Source organism: Protomyctophum parallelum, assembly GCF_964188405.1.
Source record: "Protomyctophum parallelum genome assembly, chromosome: 22".
Taxonomy (NCBI): Eukaryota; Metazoa; Chordata; class Actinopteri; order Myctophiformes; family Myctophidae; genus Protomyctophum; species Protomyctophum parallelum.
The window spans coordinates 18,950,169-18,966,688 of record NC_139714.1 but is presented as its reverse complement, the minus strand read 5'-3'; the positions used below and the strand labels follow the sequence as shown (position 1 = coordinate 18,966,688).

Genomic DNA, 16,520 nt, shown 5'->3' with positions numbered 1-16,520 from the left:
TAATCATTTAATACTAGTCATGAAGTAATTAAAGCGGGTTTGGAATTGTAACAGCTGAAATCAATACTATATCAGTATTCTGATATTAACATGCGGACCGCATTAAGTGAAGGTGGGGCCCGCATGTGGCCCTCGGGCCACCAGTTGCCCACCCCTGGCATAGACAGATGCTAGTATGGCCGGGGCACACTTTAGTGCACAGACGAAGATGACGGAGCTGGTGGATCATGGATGGAAAAGAAGCTCCACCTCCACGGATGACTGACGCGACGGACAGATTCCCGGAAACGCTCTCCTCCGCGTCAGTCAGCCGCGGAGGTGGAGCTTCTTTTCCATCCACCAGCTGTCTAAAAAGCCGGAATGAGGTCGGGCGTCAGCTTCGTCTGTCCGCGGCTGTGCGCTAAGGTGTGCCTGCGCTGTCTGATGTGGTAGGGGTGTGGCTGGTTGCTAGGCAACAGGAGAGGCATGGCGTTCTGAAGTAGTAGGCTGGGCTAGGTCGCAAATCAGCAAACAGGAGTTAGAGGTTCCAACGATCCAAGTTTTAATAGGCCACAGCAAATAAATACACATTAGTAATAGTAAACATTCAGTGAATGTACAACAATGCAAATAATTCTGTGAACGTATAACAATCTTATTATAGCATAGAAATAGTGGTTTTCAACCTTTTTCATATCAATGCCCATTATTTATTCGAGCCATGGAACAACACTTGATGCCATTTAGCCTCTCAGACCCAAAACTAAAGAATATTTTTGCTGTCGTTGGATAAGACTTTGTCCACAATTCCATGCTGAATTGATGTTGGTACCATTAGCAGAGACAATGGTTGATAAAAATATAAAATTCCACTATTGTCTTTTTTCTTCATTTTTGGGTGACTCCTCTGTTGACCACCAGAGGGGGCTCAAGTACCAGAGTTTGGGAACCTCTGATTTAGCCGACCCAAGAGGACATTAAGGCGGTTCTTAAGGGCCGATTCATACTCCTATTTTACCGCTGTAGTGCCGAAATGATTTCAGCTAGTCAGACATTCTCAGTAGCACCGAAGAGCCCACCCCCCCCTGAACCTCAAATTACGTCACATTGTAGGCTCTACAGAGCCGAACCGACTTTCATTCGGCTCTAAAAATAGGAGTATGGCGTCTAAGGCGCATAATACGTGATCAGCGAGTCTCCCCGCATTCGATTCCATGCCGGATAGACCTTTTCCTGCATTGTCATTCATGACTTAACCCATTCTGAGCTGAGATCAGATTAAAAAAATGTCTTCTACATCCTGACAGTTTTCTGAAAAAGCTATGTTTCTATGTCAGTCGTTCTTCGATTTTTCAAAAATAGCAGACCTACAAGCTCGTAGCGCGCCACTCGGTGGCGCGCTATGAGCTTGTACATCTGCTAACACCAAAAGGGGTTCCTGCCCAAAATGGGTTAAATAAAATATATATATTTAGATTTTTATTATGAGAGCAATAGCTTCCATTTTCGCATTGCAACTTTTCAGGAATAGAAAGCCTGCAGTTTCTATTAGCTTGGATTCCCCATCGATGATGTCACTGGTGGACGGGTTTCCGAACTAGCCCACAGCCATCCTGTGAGACAGACTGAGTAGAAAGTAATTGTGCTATTTTATCATGAACATTAGTGAGGCACAATTATATGAAGATAGGTTGAAAAGTGGTGAAGTGATCCTTTAACCCATTAAGGACTGGAACTCATCAATGTCACCTTTTAACCACTTTAACCATTATTTTAAACATTAGCTATTGAAAAATACTGAATATTGTATCTGCTATTTTTGAAAACTCGTAAAAATGTGTGCAATTCTTGAAATATATATTATTTCACAACGGACATTTTTAAATCATATTGTTATACTAGGGGGATGGCAACCTAAATATGCTACTCATGATTCTGGATGCTGGGATCCAAATAGACGTGTTTCGACGGAACATCCGTCTTTCATGCGGCCAAAGTCATGGCTCAAAAAGCCCAACAAAACATACACTGGGACCAAACGAGTGGTCCTGTCGTTCGGTCCGGACTTCAAACGCGACTTCTTCTCCCCAGCCCCTGTGGCCAAAGGCCTCCCCAGCCCCTGTGCCCAAAAGGCCTCCCCGTGAGGACAGCAAATGTACTACGCAAACTGAACGCTTGCTACCTCAAACACCCCCACATCCCAGGAGCCAGCTGAGTCGAACCTTACGGCCCAGAATGGCCAGGTCCCCTGGGTTAAGGGCACGGGTATGTTGGTCTGGAAACTCTGATCCCCTGGGTTAAGGGCCAGGTCCCCTGGGTTAAGGGCCAGGTCCCCTGGGTTAAGGGCACGGGTATGTTGGTCTGGAAACTCTGGCGCAAGCACCTCTTTGAGGACGCCCCACGGCACCCCCCCATTGCCCACTCTGTGTCTTAAGACCAGGACACCACTTATTGACCCCATTCTACAAAGAAAAAAAAAATTCCCCTCAAAAGCTTCTGGGGGGTCCCTGGAACAACATATTTTCAGATGGGGTTCGGCAGCTAATTACATCTAATTTCTGGGGGTCCCTTTGAGAACCACTAATATAGAAACTGTCAGGATAGATTAGATTACATTTAGTAGAATCTGGTCTCAGTCCTGAATGCGTTAACAAAACAAAAGGTCCGGGTCGTTCGCGGACACACATCTCATTGAGTGTCCGCCTCAAGAGGCACGCGCCACGATGCCTTCCCCGCGTGCGTGCGCGCGTGCCTCTTGAGGCGCGTGGACGTGGAGAAGCACTTCTTGCAGAAGGGACAGTCGTGCGGCTTGTCGCCGGTGTGCGTGCGCACGTGCATGCTGAGGTCCGAGGAGCAGCGGAAGCGGCGGTCGCAGTGGGCGCACGGGTACGGCCGCTCGCCCGTGTGGATGCGCCGGTGGAGCAGCAGCTCGCCCGACGTCAGGAAGGTCTTGGCGCACTGCGCGCAGCGGTGGGGCCGCTCGCCCGTGTGCATCAGGTTGTGGCGCACCAGCGACGTGGACTTGGCGAAGCGCTTGCCGCAGTGCGCGCACGCGAACGGGCGCTCGCCCGTGTGCGTGTTCACGTGCTCGCCCTGCGCCCGCTTGGTCTTGAAGCTCTTGGGGCAGCGGGGGCAGGCGTACGGCCGCAGGTCGCTGTGGCTGCGCTGGTGGCGCGCCAGCTCGCCGTGCGTGAGGAAGGTCTTCTCGCAGACGGCGCACAGGTAGGGCCGCTCGCCCGTGTGGATCCGCTCGTGCCGCGTCAGGCCCGCCAGCTGCGTGAAGCTCTTGTCGCAGTACGAGCACTGGAAGGGCCTCTGGCCGTTGTGGATCAGCAGGTGCCTGTTGAGGATCTGCAGCTGCGTGAAGCTCTTGCCGCACTCCGTGCACGGGTACGGGCGGTCCTTGGTGTGGATGTGTCGATGCTTGTTCAGGAGCCACACGTGGGTGAAGCTCTTGCCGCACTCGCAGGGAAAGGGCCTCTCTCCCGTGTGCTTCATCTGGTGCCTCCGGAGGTCCGACGCGCGGCCGTAGATCTTCTCGCACTGCGAGCACTTGTACTGTCGCACGCGCTTGGCCACGTGGCTCTGCCTGTGCGTCAGCCGCTCCAGGATGGTGTCGAAGCTCTCGCCACATTTCTGACACTTGTACCGAGACCTGCTGGCCTTCTCGCCCTCCGTCACCACCACCACCTCCTCCGTCTCCGTCTCCAGGGGCGGATCGTGGCACGAGCTGCACACGGTGGAGCGTTCAAAGTGCAGCTTCAGCAGTCCCATCTGGGTGAAGCCCTTGCCGCAGCGCGGGCAGAGGAACGGCCGCTCTCCGGTGTGGATGCGCTGGTGCCGGGTCAGGTCCCAGGAGTTCTTGAAGCCCTTGTCGCATTCCGTGCAGGTGTACGGCCGCTCCCCCGTGTGGATGCGCTGGTGGCGGGTCACGTCTGACGCGCGCGTGAACGTCTTGCCACACTCCTGACACGTGTGCGGGTCGGGCCGGCTGTGGATGGGGAAGGGCTTGGGGAACACGGGCCTCTGGGCCCTCTTTTTGGTCGCGCCGGCGCCGTCCGCGACCGTCTGCAGCTTGCTGTACTCCTCGGGGTGACTGCGCTCAATGTGCTGGAGCAGGTAGGACTCTTGCATGTGGAAAAAGGAGCACTGGGAGCAGGCGAAGACCTGAGAAGACACCTCTACAGTGTTACCTGCATGTATATAAAGAGAAAAGAAGAAAGAAGTGGAAGATTGGTAAGTAAGTAAGTAGCCTTGCCGAGCCATGAGGCCCATAGGGCAGGAGCCTATCTCCTGTTTCTGTAGCGTGAGGCAGCTTGATGTACAAGTACACCCCCTGGACATGACGCTAGTACAGTATGTCGCAGGGACTTAACCCCAATCCAACCCTTGATGCTGAGTGTCAAGCAGGGAGGCACTGGGTCCCATTTTTAGAGTCTTTGGTATGACCCGGCCGGGGATCGAACCCCGACCTCCCAGTCTCAGGGCGGGCCGGACACTCTAACCACAAGGCCACTGAGCTGGTTGGAAGATTGGTAGATCCATATTAACATTTCGGCCTGAGGACGATTCTATAAATGCCTTCTAAATCATGAGTTTTCTGAAAAAACTACATAGAAATGCTTCTTTGTCTCAAACTATTTCATGTCAAAGAGCCCCAGAATTATCTGTATCTGGCCGCCGACCCCCATCTGAAAATATGTTATTCCAGGGACCCCCCCGAATCAAAGATTTGAGTTAAAACGTTCGCTCTGAAAGTGTATATATGTATTCAAAGATTTGCGCCAAATTGTCACGTTTTCAAAAATAGCAGACCTACAAGCTCGTAGCGCGGCAGCTTGTAGATCTGCTATTTTTCAATATCTAAAGTATATCACAATGCTTAAAACACCCGCCCAGAATGGGTTAAATATTCTATATAACGTAACTCAAATGTGTCCCTTTTTGGATGTAAATCATAACGCCCCCACTTGCCTTGGCTGCCAAGATCCTCGAGGCATTTGTGATGCTGCAGGAGGGACCTCAGATCGTTGGGATCGGAAAGCGCCTGCATGCAGTCCTCCAGTACAGAGGGGGCAGCACTGAGCCACGAGACTGTCTGTTAAGAGAAAATAAATCCAAATGAATAAAATGCTTTCTTTCTGAATCGATGTAGCCTCCTCAAACGTCATGTCCCCTCCCGCTACCTCAGGTCTGGTGATGCAAACCTCCTCGACGTCACCCAAGACCAAACTCAGGACATGGGGTGACAGAGCTTTTTGCCTTTGCTGCCCCAACCCTGTGGAATGCCCTCCCTAGCTAACCCTTTTCACTGTCTTTTTATAGCTTTTAGTGTTTATTTCTTTTTTCTAATAAAGTTGTTTTTATTTGTTTTGTTATACCTCTGTAAAGCCCCCCCATGTAAAGCGTCTTTGGGTACTCAGAAAAGCGCTATATAAGTTTGAGATATTATTATTATTATTAGCCCGTGTGTGATTGGCTTCCTGGCAGGCATAGTTTCACTGAGGTTAAGTACTGTCAGTCACATCAACTATTACTGGCCAATCACAGCTTGTGCCTCTGAATCACAAACCAGGGCTATTAAAAAGATATTCTCTGTCGAATAATGGTGTGAAACGAAGGTGTGTCAGGCTAGATTTGACGTGCACATATTATTCACATATTATTAGTGATAATACTGTAAATAATTATGTAAATCAATTTTAAACCATTGAAAGACATTCTTACCTGACCGAGGTCTGGCACTGGCAGTAGTTTCTCAAGTTTGGAAAGAAATTCCCACACAAGAAGCTGCATGTCTGTGTCATAGCCGTTTCCATACTCGACTGGAAAAACCTCCTGCAAAAGAAAAACTTTCATGAATAACTTATTATTTGGTGAGCATGTTTGAGTTGTGAATAAGCATACATAATTGTTCATTATAAATGATCAGCAATTTGCCTAAAGACGTCCCCCTGGAGAATATGCCCTAAATAACCAAATACCTTTCTTAAAGGTCCGCTGACACGCCCCGAAATTAATATGGGTGGTACAGCACATCACGTGGTATGACTGAAAACAGTTTGAAATTGTTTGAGACAGGGCTACGGCGCGCCGCGCTAGCAACAAGTGGCTGCTAGCTAGCTCAGGCTAGCGTTTTTGACGGTACATTTAGGTCATTTTTGCTATAAATGAAATTGGAAAAAATATATTTTTTCGCTCGAAAATCCTCGTTACAATGACATTGAGTTGACGTGTAAGTTTTACTGTGTACTGTGTACTGTTGCATAATCGTAATTTTCTCCGTCCTCCCCCCGCTGACATGGCCTCAAACACGGCTAAGTGCTGAACAGGGCTCCGTGGTGCGGAGCTTCACAGGTTACCACTGCCTGTCTAGCGCCACAGCGCCGGGCTAACCTGAGCCCTCTTCTCCCTCTCTCTCTCTCTCTCTCTCGACTCTCTCTCTCTCACACACACACACACACACACACACACACACACACACACACACACACTCTCTCTCTGTCTCTCTCTCTCTCTTTTACCAATGAATTAGCCTATACACAGAACGACGTTTGAACGTCTTTTGAGTCAGTCAGTGTAGATTACCCGGCGGTGTTGCTGCCCCTCCGGGGCTCATGGCTCATGGCTCTTCACAGACGGCACAGAGACCGCAGTCACTCCGCTGAACGTGTCAGTGTTGCTGCAGTGGTGTGAACTGTGAACCGTGCGGGCACTGGTGCTGCTGAGTTCTGACAGCCGACTCACAGCTTCTTCTGAATTACTTTATCTTTGCCTTGAAAAAGACATTTTGCGTTTCCCAAAACACTCGCTACTCTTTGCTACAAAGCGACTGGAAGGACGAGGTTTACAGACATACCAATAGTAGTCAGTCATAATGATTAGTCCAGTTGCTGTATAGTGACCTTGAAAAATGGGATAAACACCAAACCGAGACCCTACACACAGAATTCTGCAAATCCATTCTCCGTACCCAGCGAAAAACACCAAATAATGCATGCAGGGCAGAATTAGGACGATACCCACTCATAATCAAAATAAAAAAGAGAGCACTTAAGTTCTACAACCACCTAAAAGAAAGTGACCTAGATGCACTCCATAACAAGGCACTCACACACAGTGAAACTCTAGAGAGATGCCCCCTCAGCCAGCTGGCCCTGGAACTCCGGGCACAAACACAAACAGAGCCACGAGATAGAAAACCCATTGGACTAAACCAAATTATAAAACAGCAAAAGGAAAACTATCTGACACACTGGAAAGTGGCAACACAAAAGCAGAGTAAACTAGAATGCTATCTGGCCCTAAACAGAGAATACACAGTGGCAGAATACCTGAGCACTGTGACCGACCCAAAACAAAGAAAAATCTTAACTAGGTACAGACTCAGTGAGCACAGTCTCGCGATCGAGAAAGGCCGTCATAGGCAGACCTGTATCCCGAGAGAAGACAGACTATGCACCCACTGCACACTAAATGAAGTGGAAACCGAGCTACACTTCCTAACCATCTGTCCATTGTACCAAGACATCAGAGACACATACTTCCCACAGATTACAACCACACACGGAGATTTTGAAAACATGACCAATGACAAAAAACTCCCATATCTGCTGGGCGAAGTACAACAATGTGCAAACACAGCAGCAAGATTTGTGAGTTGCTGTGATAGGAGAAGGATATCAAATGGAACACAACCACCGTAAAGACTAATCATTGTGTATATGCCTGCACTATACCTGCATCGAGTGATCTTGAACATAGAAGTTGATCTATTGAAGAATCTGACAAAGTACATAATTTTTGTTTTTGTTTTGATTGTATTGCTGTATTGTTGTACTGTTCTTTCTGCTTTGGCAATGTAAACGTATGTTTTCTCATGCCAATAAAGCCCTTTGAATTGAATTGAATTGTATACATCCTATCCGATCAGCGATCACCAGGGAGCAGCGACAACACACACACACACACACACACACACACACACACACACACACACACACACACACACACACACACACACACACACACACACACACACACACACACACACACACACACACACACACACACACACACACACACGTCTCACACACTGCGTCTTGCATCAGCCTTCAGCGCGCATAGGACTGCCTTACGCACCGCCAGTCTCTCCCTCCGTATCCCCCTCTCTCTCTCTCTCTCTCTCTCTAATAATAATAAAACGCATCACAGCGCGACAACTTGTGAAGATTAGATATATTCGAAGAAACTAGCATTTAGGAACCACTGGAAAAAATAACAAGTATCCGTGCGCAACTATAGGAGCTCTCCAATAGCCACACTCAGAAGAAGGCATGACTGGATGTCTTCGTCACCACCAGAAGTATAATGAAACTTTCATCTCATTAATCATTGACATAGCGTTATTTAGGCTATAATGATCAACTTGTATGGGTGATCATTTTATGTATATCAAATATTATATTAACTCAAGGTAATTAATGCTACAGCTCTGAATATAAATGTCGGAACTGGTGTAAAATGGAGTATAAGCCTGTTTCAGTGTTGCGCACTGAAAACCAGAACAGTACGCTCGCCCCTTTTCCAACTCACCCCCACGAAAAGTGAAGCACGGTCGCCCTGGGATTTCGAAAAGTGAAGGCGGCTTGCCCCAAAGCCATGAATAGCTCGCCCCCAAAGTGTGGTTATCTCGCCCCACAGCGTGGATATCTCGCCCCAAAGCACGGATATCTCGCCCCATGTTTATTTCATGTTTATTTGCTTATTTGCTTATTTCTCATATTAGAACCTTTAGAATCAATGTTGTTTGTCAAAGGAGAACATTTAGAACCAGTTTGTTGTTGTTGGTCAATTGAAAATGGTGCATGGTACCCAGGGGGCAAACAACCCTTTTTTTAGGAAAACTGCATTTGCCATGACCTCAAAGGTTGTCCACCAGAAATAATATCTATGACCCCATAGGATCACAACCTATATGGACAACCCGGTCAATTTCTTTGCTGGAAATCCAATATGGCCGCCCCAATATTAGCCCCTATTAGTTATAATGGGGGGTGAATAGGGCAACATTTTAAACTGAGGGATATTTTTTGTATTGCAAGTTTCCATGAAATCCAATATGGCCGCCACAAAAAAATTGACCGGGTTGTCCATATAGGTTAAATATTTGCGAGAAAAACAAAATAGGTCAAAATGGGCATATTGTTTTACAGCCCAATAAATCGTCTTCCATTGGCCTTCATTGAGTTGATTGATTGACAGCTGACATGACAAGCCTCTGTTACGGGTCTCAGGGCTGCTGAGTACCTCATTAATAAAACTGAACCTGAATAAACAGGGATAAAGACGGAGCAATGAGTGTTGCTTTTCTTTCCACAATGTAACTGAGGGGAACCGGAAGCTGCGCTCCTTATATTGGGACCCCAGAGAACCTGGGCTAGAACAAACATTCCGTCCTCACTGCATGTTACACTTTGCTAGTGCAATTAATTCACAGTATTAATTGTAAACCTTCATGAAACGAAATTATTAAATAATTAAACAGACTCTTAAAACACATTAAGTTGGGTCACACTCTCCTGGTGCTGAAACACCTTTGTTGATTTACTCAACATTGGGGCTAATATTTGTCAGCCCCAGAGCCTATAGTTCAATCACATTGGAAGTGGGAGGCATCCTTTGGTTAGACATAAGGTTGGTGTGGGGTGCCTTAAGACGACCGGATTAAGGTTGGTGAGGGGTGCGTTAAGGGTTAGGTTAGGTTTAGGTGTGCTGTCCCGTGGGAGGTTAGGGTGAGGGTTTGAGATGGTTAACATCGGTAGACAACTTGACTGCGTGTGCGTGCGTTTATCTTGATTTGTGAGTTCTCTTGGCACAGTACCATGGGTGTGTACGTGGGTGTGTATAACAAAACCATGACGCTTTTATGCAACGATTGGTATGAAAGGATGATTGATGTGGGGATTGTCAGGGATTAATGTGGTTGACAGGCACTGTAGGAGGAGAAGATGAGTTATATGTACCAGTGGCACTGTGCTATTTTGTTTAAAGCTGCATTACACCTCAAGCAGACTGTAATTATGAAACCATTTAATTAATTGTCTGGTTTGGGTGTTATTTTGTTCATAAAGTGCATGCTATTCTTGGTGATCCTCAACACAGGATTTGATATATCCAGACTAACATTATTAGTATTGTCTTCACCACCAATAAACATGATAGTACAGCAGCTATCTGCACCCGGGGGCATCACTATGCCAGCTTGTGCATGTGATCGACATTTGCATTAATGTTTTATTTTTGCCACGGACATGCAAAACAAGTGATCAATGATATTACCAGAACACAAATGTATAGCCTACAGTACTAATAGACTCTTGACGTGTCATATATTGTCTACTCTATTCCACTGCGCTACACATTTTAAAATAAGTCACTTATTTTTGGGGAAAAGCTTACGGCATGTTGTGACCTTGTAGATCAGCAACTGTCCTTTCTTCTTAGCCTATAATGACATGCCCAAAATCGGGATGTCAGGGTTAAAGTAGTTGGATATATAGTTACCCAACTAACTTCCCAGCAAGACTGGGAAGTTATCCACTGTATACTGGCAGGTGGCCGTCCTGAGACAGGCATTATATGTGGCATAAATAATGCATGGTCCAAGTATATTCCATGTTTGGGATTTCAATAAATGGGTCTTATACAGTAAGTACAGTTGTAGTCCGAGAAAGGGACCCTTAGCTGCAAAGGTGAATGGTGAATTATTGCAGATGGCCTTTCAGAGGACAGTGTTACTTGGGGACATGAGGAGACAGGAAGTTCTACAGGCTAAACTAGTTTTGTTTGTCAACGTAGCTTAAATAGTTGGTGTCAGTTCATTAAGGTGTGTACTCTAGGTTGATGAGACAACTATGCAATGGAAACATACCTGAGATTCAAAACAGATAATTAAGTACATGATGAGTGATTCATGAAGGCCATGCATGTCAGTGAACAGTGAAACATTCCTTTTAAATCCTGTTTCACTGTGTTGTTGTGGAGCTTTAACAAAGCTATAACAAAGTAGATAGACTAGACCCCATGCAGTAGTGTCATTGCTGTAACTTGGTATCTGTAATGTGTTCTGTTGCTGCAGGGTGAACTACTGTATGGGCAGCATTATAGTAGCCTATAATTGATGCCTTACAGCAGCTGATATAGTGGACGCTATAAACACAGGACTGGAGATGGGTGGTTTAAAAAACATCCCAATTGTTGCTCAGAGTTATGACGGTGCCTCCGTAATGTCGGGTCACATTTCAGGCGTGCAGCAAAAAAAATGAAACCCCGTGCTGTGTGTGTGTGTGTGTGTGTGCGCACACACACAGCACTACGGAGTTTCATTAGTACAGCAGGTAGTAGTGTGCTGCTGTACTACCTAAATAACTATTTCTTTAGGGGTTAGGGCATTGTAAAAACGCTAAAATAATAAAATAAAGGTTTAAAAAAATCGCTGGCCGCTCGCCAAGCTGTCGCACCCCCTGGCGTCTAGTTCAAGCTCCGCCTATGGTGTGTGTGTGTGTGTGTGTGTGTGTGTGTGTGAGTGAGTGAGTGAGTGAGTGAGTGAGTGAGTGAGTGAGTGAGTGAGTGAGTGAGTGAGTGAGTGAGTGAGTGAGTGAGTGAGTGAGAGAGAGAGAGAGAGAGAGAGAGAGAGAGAGAGAGAGAGCGGTCAGGTTACTTGAGCCGGCAGCAGTGCCCCGGCTAGAGGCACTATATGACGGCGCCACGGCGGGGACAGAGGGCTGGATGGCCCGGCCACGGGACGGGACTCGTCACTCGAGTGACGCGGCGATAAATCATCATAGCGATATTGATTATTACAATGAACAAGCATAAACACACAGTTCACTTGAACAATGCTGTGGTACATAAGATATTTGAAGACTGATATGCATTTTAGCCCGGTGCAATGCTGCTATAGACAGGCAGTGAACCTGTGAACAGGGCTCTGCACAAGGCTGAATTTGAGGCCATGTTAGCGGGGTTACAGAGAGCTGCATCCCAGCTCTCTGGAACTAGTCACGCGAAATTGCGAATATGCAACAGTTTACCCTCAAACTTACACGTCAACTCAATGTCATTGTAACGAATATTTTAGAGCGAAAAAATATTTTTTTTCAATTACATTTATAGGAAATATGACTCTAAATGTGACACCAAAATAGTAGCATAAGTTGCTATGCTACTACGGCCACCAAGCCCGGCGAGCCCGCATAGAAGTCGATGGAGAAAGCTTGTCACAGCCTGACGTCAGAATCATGATAGCATTGTTTGATAGCCGTTCTTATCTCCCGAGGGGTGTGTCAGCGGGCCTTTAACACTACCAAGCCAAACAGGCACTTTGGGTCAAGTGGGCTAGTATGGGCTAGAGACAAGACACAAAAGGTAGGCAGACACAGAACTAATAGTCAATGTGGGGATCTAGGGCTATATCTTAACACCACCCCTTAAACTAATTTGCCATTTTTCACTATTTAAAAAACCCCCTTTTAAAATAGTTCAAATAGCCGATCTACAAGCTCACAATGTCTCGATGTAGTTCGGCTAGTTGAACTATTTTAATGTAAAATAGTAAAACATTGTAAATACGTTTAGGGATAAGGGAGGCGCAAGATTGAACCCCTAATGTCCAGTTACATTCTGGGAGTCAGAAAAACTACGACACTGCACTGATGCGTTATTAATGCCTTGAGCTTGTAAACAGTAAACAGGCTATTTTTGGTGCGTGACACACAGAGCTGAGAAGATGTCTTGCCTGGTAAAAATGCTCTCTTTCTGCTGGGTCATTTAGCAGCGTCTGGACAAGCTCCAGGAAGATGGCCTCCTCAGCATCCACCTCAGCCTCCCCACTCTGGAAGAGATGATCATTTACCACCGGCAGGTCAGAGAGAGAGAGAGAGAGAGAGAGGGAGAAAGTAGGCCTCGGAAACCGCAGGCGTTTTGTTTTCAAAGGAAACAAAAAAAAGCAAAGCAAAGTTACTATGTTTACCCAGGGTAACTGGACTAAGCTCAATAACTTGTTTACAGCCAGGCCCTGCTCGTTCATGGTAGGGGTTCAATGCCTTGCTCAAGGGCACTTCAGCGGTGGTAATTTTAACGTGCCGGTCCGGGGATACGAACTAGCGACCTTCCGGTATCAAGACCACTCCGCAAACCGTTCGGCCACCGCAGCCCCTGTGCCTGGGCGAACGAGCCAGTACATGTGAGCGAGTGAACCTTGTATTTCGCTCAAACCAGTGGTTTTCAACCCTTTTCACATCAAGGCCCATTATTTACTTGGCATTTGATCCGCGGACCACATTTAGATTTTAGACCTCTCAGACCCAATATTTTGCTGTCATTGGATACGATCTTGTCCACAATTCCATGCTGTATTGATGTTGGTACCACAGGAGAGATAACAGGCAAACGTTGATCAAAATAACAATTCTTCTTCTACATTCTCTAATTGTGTAGACTTCTTGAAAATTAAGTACCGGTAATGCAGATGTTTAATTAACAATAATGTAACTCTTGAGAGTGTAAAATGATGGATATTCTTTCAGAGCGGACGTTTTTAACTCAAATCTTTGCTTCTGGGAGGTCCCTGGAACAACATATTTTCAGATGGGGGTCGGCGGCCAATTACATATAATCTTGGGGCTCCTAGACATGAAAATGTTTGAGAACGACTGACATAGAAACATTATTATTATGTTATGCTTTAGCTATTGAAAAATAGCAGATCTACAAGCTCATAGAGCTTAGGTCTGCTATTTTTTTTTAATCGAAGAACGACTGACATAGAAACATAGCTTTTTTTTTAGAAAACTGTCAGGAATTAGAAGGCATTTGTAGAATCTGGTCTCACTTACCCCTTTGTGTCCCGGGGGACGGATCCTCTCCAGGTGGGGTTGTACAGATACGATATTGGCCGTCTGTTCCACACCACACAACTCTAATATAGGCTGCAATGAGTCAAAACGGTCGTCCCATTAGCAAATCACTCTGAGATACATACAGTGCAGTGTTGTTTTTGAAGAGGACATTTTTGGATTTTAGTTTTGCTCAGTCTTTTGAATAGCTTTCATTTAGTTTCAGTCACATTTTATATTAGTCACCTGGAATGTTTTAGTGTTAAGGCCTATTCATAGTCTGGATTTTCGGTGGTGAGCTGACCACCACGACCAACGCGAAATAACGTTGAGCGGTGGTGAGTAAAAACAGAGAGAAGGGCTGGAGCGGTGGTGGTGGTTTGCTCTTCACCACAAAATCAACACCGATACCGTGAAAGACAACAACAATTTATACAGTATATATGTGTGTACCACTATTGGAACAACAAGACTTTACCGACTACCCATTCAACGCACGTACTCTGGCTCTCAGTCGAAGCAGCAGCTTCCCTCGTTGCTTCGGCTCCAGCAGGTCTGGGACCACGGCCGTCACCAGCGTCACAAAGTCGTCCAGCTTGGCGTAGTCGACGACGTCTCTTCGCTGGGCCACTTGCCACATGGCGGCGGACACCAGTCGCAGCGGCGGTATGAGCAGGCGTAGAGACGACAGCGGGAGGAATAAATCTGCATATTGGTCACATGGGTGTACAACGTCATGATGTGGCCTGAGGTGACAAATAGACCTTTGAGCGGCCAATGCATGACGTGTTGGAACCATTTACCCATTCTGACCTGAGATCAGATTCTAAAAATGTCTTCTACATCCTGACAGTTTTCTGAAAAAGCTATGTTTCTATGTCAGTCGTTCTTCGATTAAAAAAAATAGCAGACCTACAAGCTCGTAGCGCGCCACCGAGTGGCGCGCTACGAGCTTGTAGGTCTGCTATTTTTCAATAGCTAAAGCATAACGTAATGCTAACACCAAAAGGGGTTCCCGCCCAAAATGGGTTAATTAGGAGGAAAATAACTCTGACTAGGAGTCCTTTCTAGAAAGGAGCCATGCTTAGGTGGTTCGCGCATCTGGTTAGGATGCCTCTCGAGCGTCTCCCTAGGGAGGTCCTCGATGCACGTCCCACTTAACTGGGAGGTGACCCCGGGGCAGACCAAGGCGCAGATGGAGGAAACACATTGACTCACTGGCCTTGGAACGTCTCGGGATCCCCCCAGGAGGAAGTCACTAATGTTGCTCTGGAGAGGGAAGTCTGGAGCTCTCTGGTGGAGCTTTTGCCCCCACGACCCGACTACGGATAAGCGGTTGAAGATGGATGGATGGATAGGATAGGAGTCTTTTCTGTTGTACATCCATTCCATAGGATTTGTCCTACTGTCTCCCTCATATCATTTTGCTTCCACTCTAATCACCATCATGATGGTTACGATTAATAAGAGGATGTGGCACCGTGACCACACCCCATCCACTTGTATCTTACTCATTAGTAACTGTTGGAACTGGAACTCTTTACTGAAGCCTTTCCTATAAGGCCAACAGTCACACTTTGCTCTCTTTCAGTCACTTCTTATTTAATTATTTATTTTCTTTTTTTAATAGAAGTGTATATTTGTGCGTCTCGTTGTTCTGATTAATTGAAAATGGTGGACCCTGTTGTAAACAAGTGGAGTCTCGCGTAGCCAGACAACTATTCCACAATCTGGAACTTTACACCTCCCGAAATTCGAGTAAGAAAGCTGCCAAGCCTGCCATTTCCGTACACGAAAATATATTTATATTTTTGAATGCTTTACCAGTGTCGTCCTCACTCAGTAACAGTTTTTGTATTGTCAACTGAAATGTATCCATTCTGCATACGGTTACTAAATAATTAAATCAATGCATGATTTGCTGAACATCAACCAGCCATAATTAACCAGATATAGTGATGATAGTGATATTGGAAGTTATTTTCTCATACTTTGTCAATTTATTTTTTTCTCTCTCCAATATCAGTCAATCATTCATCTAAGCCTATGATCTCAGCTCATGACATCTATGTGAATATGTATGTGTCAGTTATTGTTATTTTTATTCACTCAACAACGAGGATTGAATGATTGGAATATTTATTAACAGTTTGCAGAATGACAGTACATTTCAAGCACAACTCAACTAGAGTGGACGAAACCATATAAGCATTACACTTGTTTACAATAGGGCCAACCAGCTTGTTCAATTCATCAAAACATTTAGAGACGTACACAGGAGGTGTACATTAATTAAAACCTAACGTTAAACGTTACTTTTGTAACTTTATTGCGTTTGTTTAACTTGCAGCTCATGTGGACACTGTTAGCTTTGACCTTATAGCAACTGAGCTAACAGCAGCAGCAGTTACAAAAAGACAAGCAATTTATAGCAACACACTTTTACCTAAACATACCTGCACTTCCCAACTGCTTGGACGTGACACAAGCGTCCATAATCTTGACGAATATTAGGATGGTGTTTTTTTTGTTTTTTTTTTCCGTCCAGATATAAATATTACTAGTCAAAACATTAAACACCAAATAGTTTACAGATAAACGGATTGACGTCTGTGTTTTGCGGAAGTGTTTTTTGGGCCATCA

The 16,520-nt window shown here is 45.8% G+C and overlaps 1 protein-coding gene across 2 annotated transcripts; it reads right to left on the bottom strand.

Moving 5' to 3' along the window:
• Positions 1-2,062: 2,062 nt before the first annotated feature.
• Positions 2,063-16,461, bottom strand: LOC310853188 (uncharacterized protein). 2 transcript variants are annotated; one of them, XM_083757428.1, is made up of 7 exons: positions 16,334-16,461; positions 14,380-14,582; positions 13,878-13,970; positions 12,779-12,874; positions 5,707-5,817; positions 4,954-5,077; positions 2,063-4,172 (listed from the first exon to the last, which is right to left on the bottom strand). In XM_083757428.1, the coding sequence occupies exons 1-7, from the start codon at positions 16,371-16,373 to the stop codon at positions 2,668-2,670; spliced, it is 2,172 nt and encodes a 723-aa protein (XP_083613554.1). In that variant the 5' UTR covers positions 16,374-16,461; the 3' UTR covers positions 2,063-2,667. The 2 variants fall into 2 exon arrangements, with proteins under 2 accessions (XP_083613554.1, XP_083613555.1); XM_083757429.1 differs by having other exon boundaries at positions 16,324-16,419.
• Between the last annotated feature and the right edge of the window lie 59 nt (positions 16,462-16,520).

Excerpts from the sequence above, each read along its gene's own strand:
- LOC310853188 (XM_083757428.1), bottom strand. The coding sequence starts at position 16,373 with ATGGACGCTTGTGTCACGTCCAAGCAGTTGGGAAGTGCAG. Across the intron at positions 5,818-12,778 it reads AAAGAGAGCATTTTTACCAG|GAGGTTTTTCCAGTCGAGTA; the intron begins GCAAGACATCTT and ends TTTCTTTTGCAG. Across the intron at positions 4,173-4,953 it reads CGAGGATCTTGGCAGCCAAG|GTAACACTGTAGAGGTGTCT; the intron begins GCAAGTGGGGGC and ends ATATACATGCAG.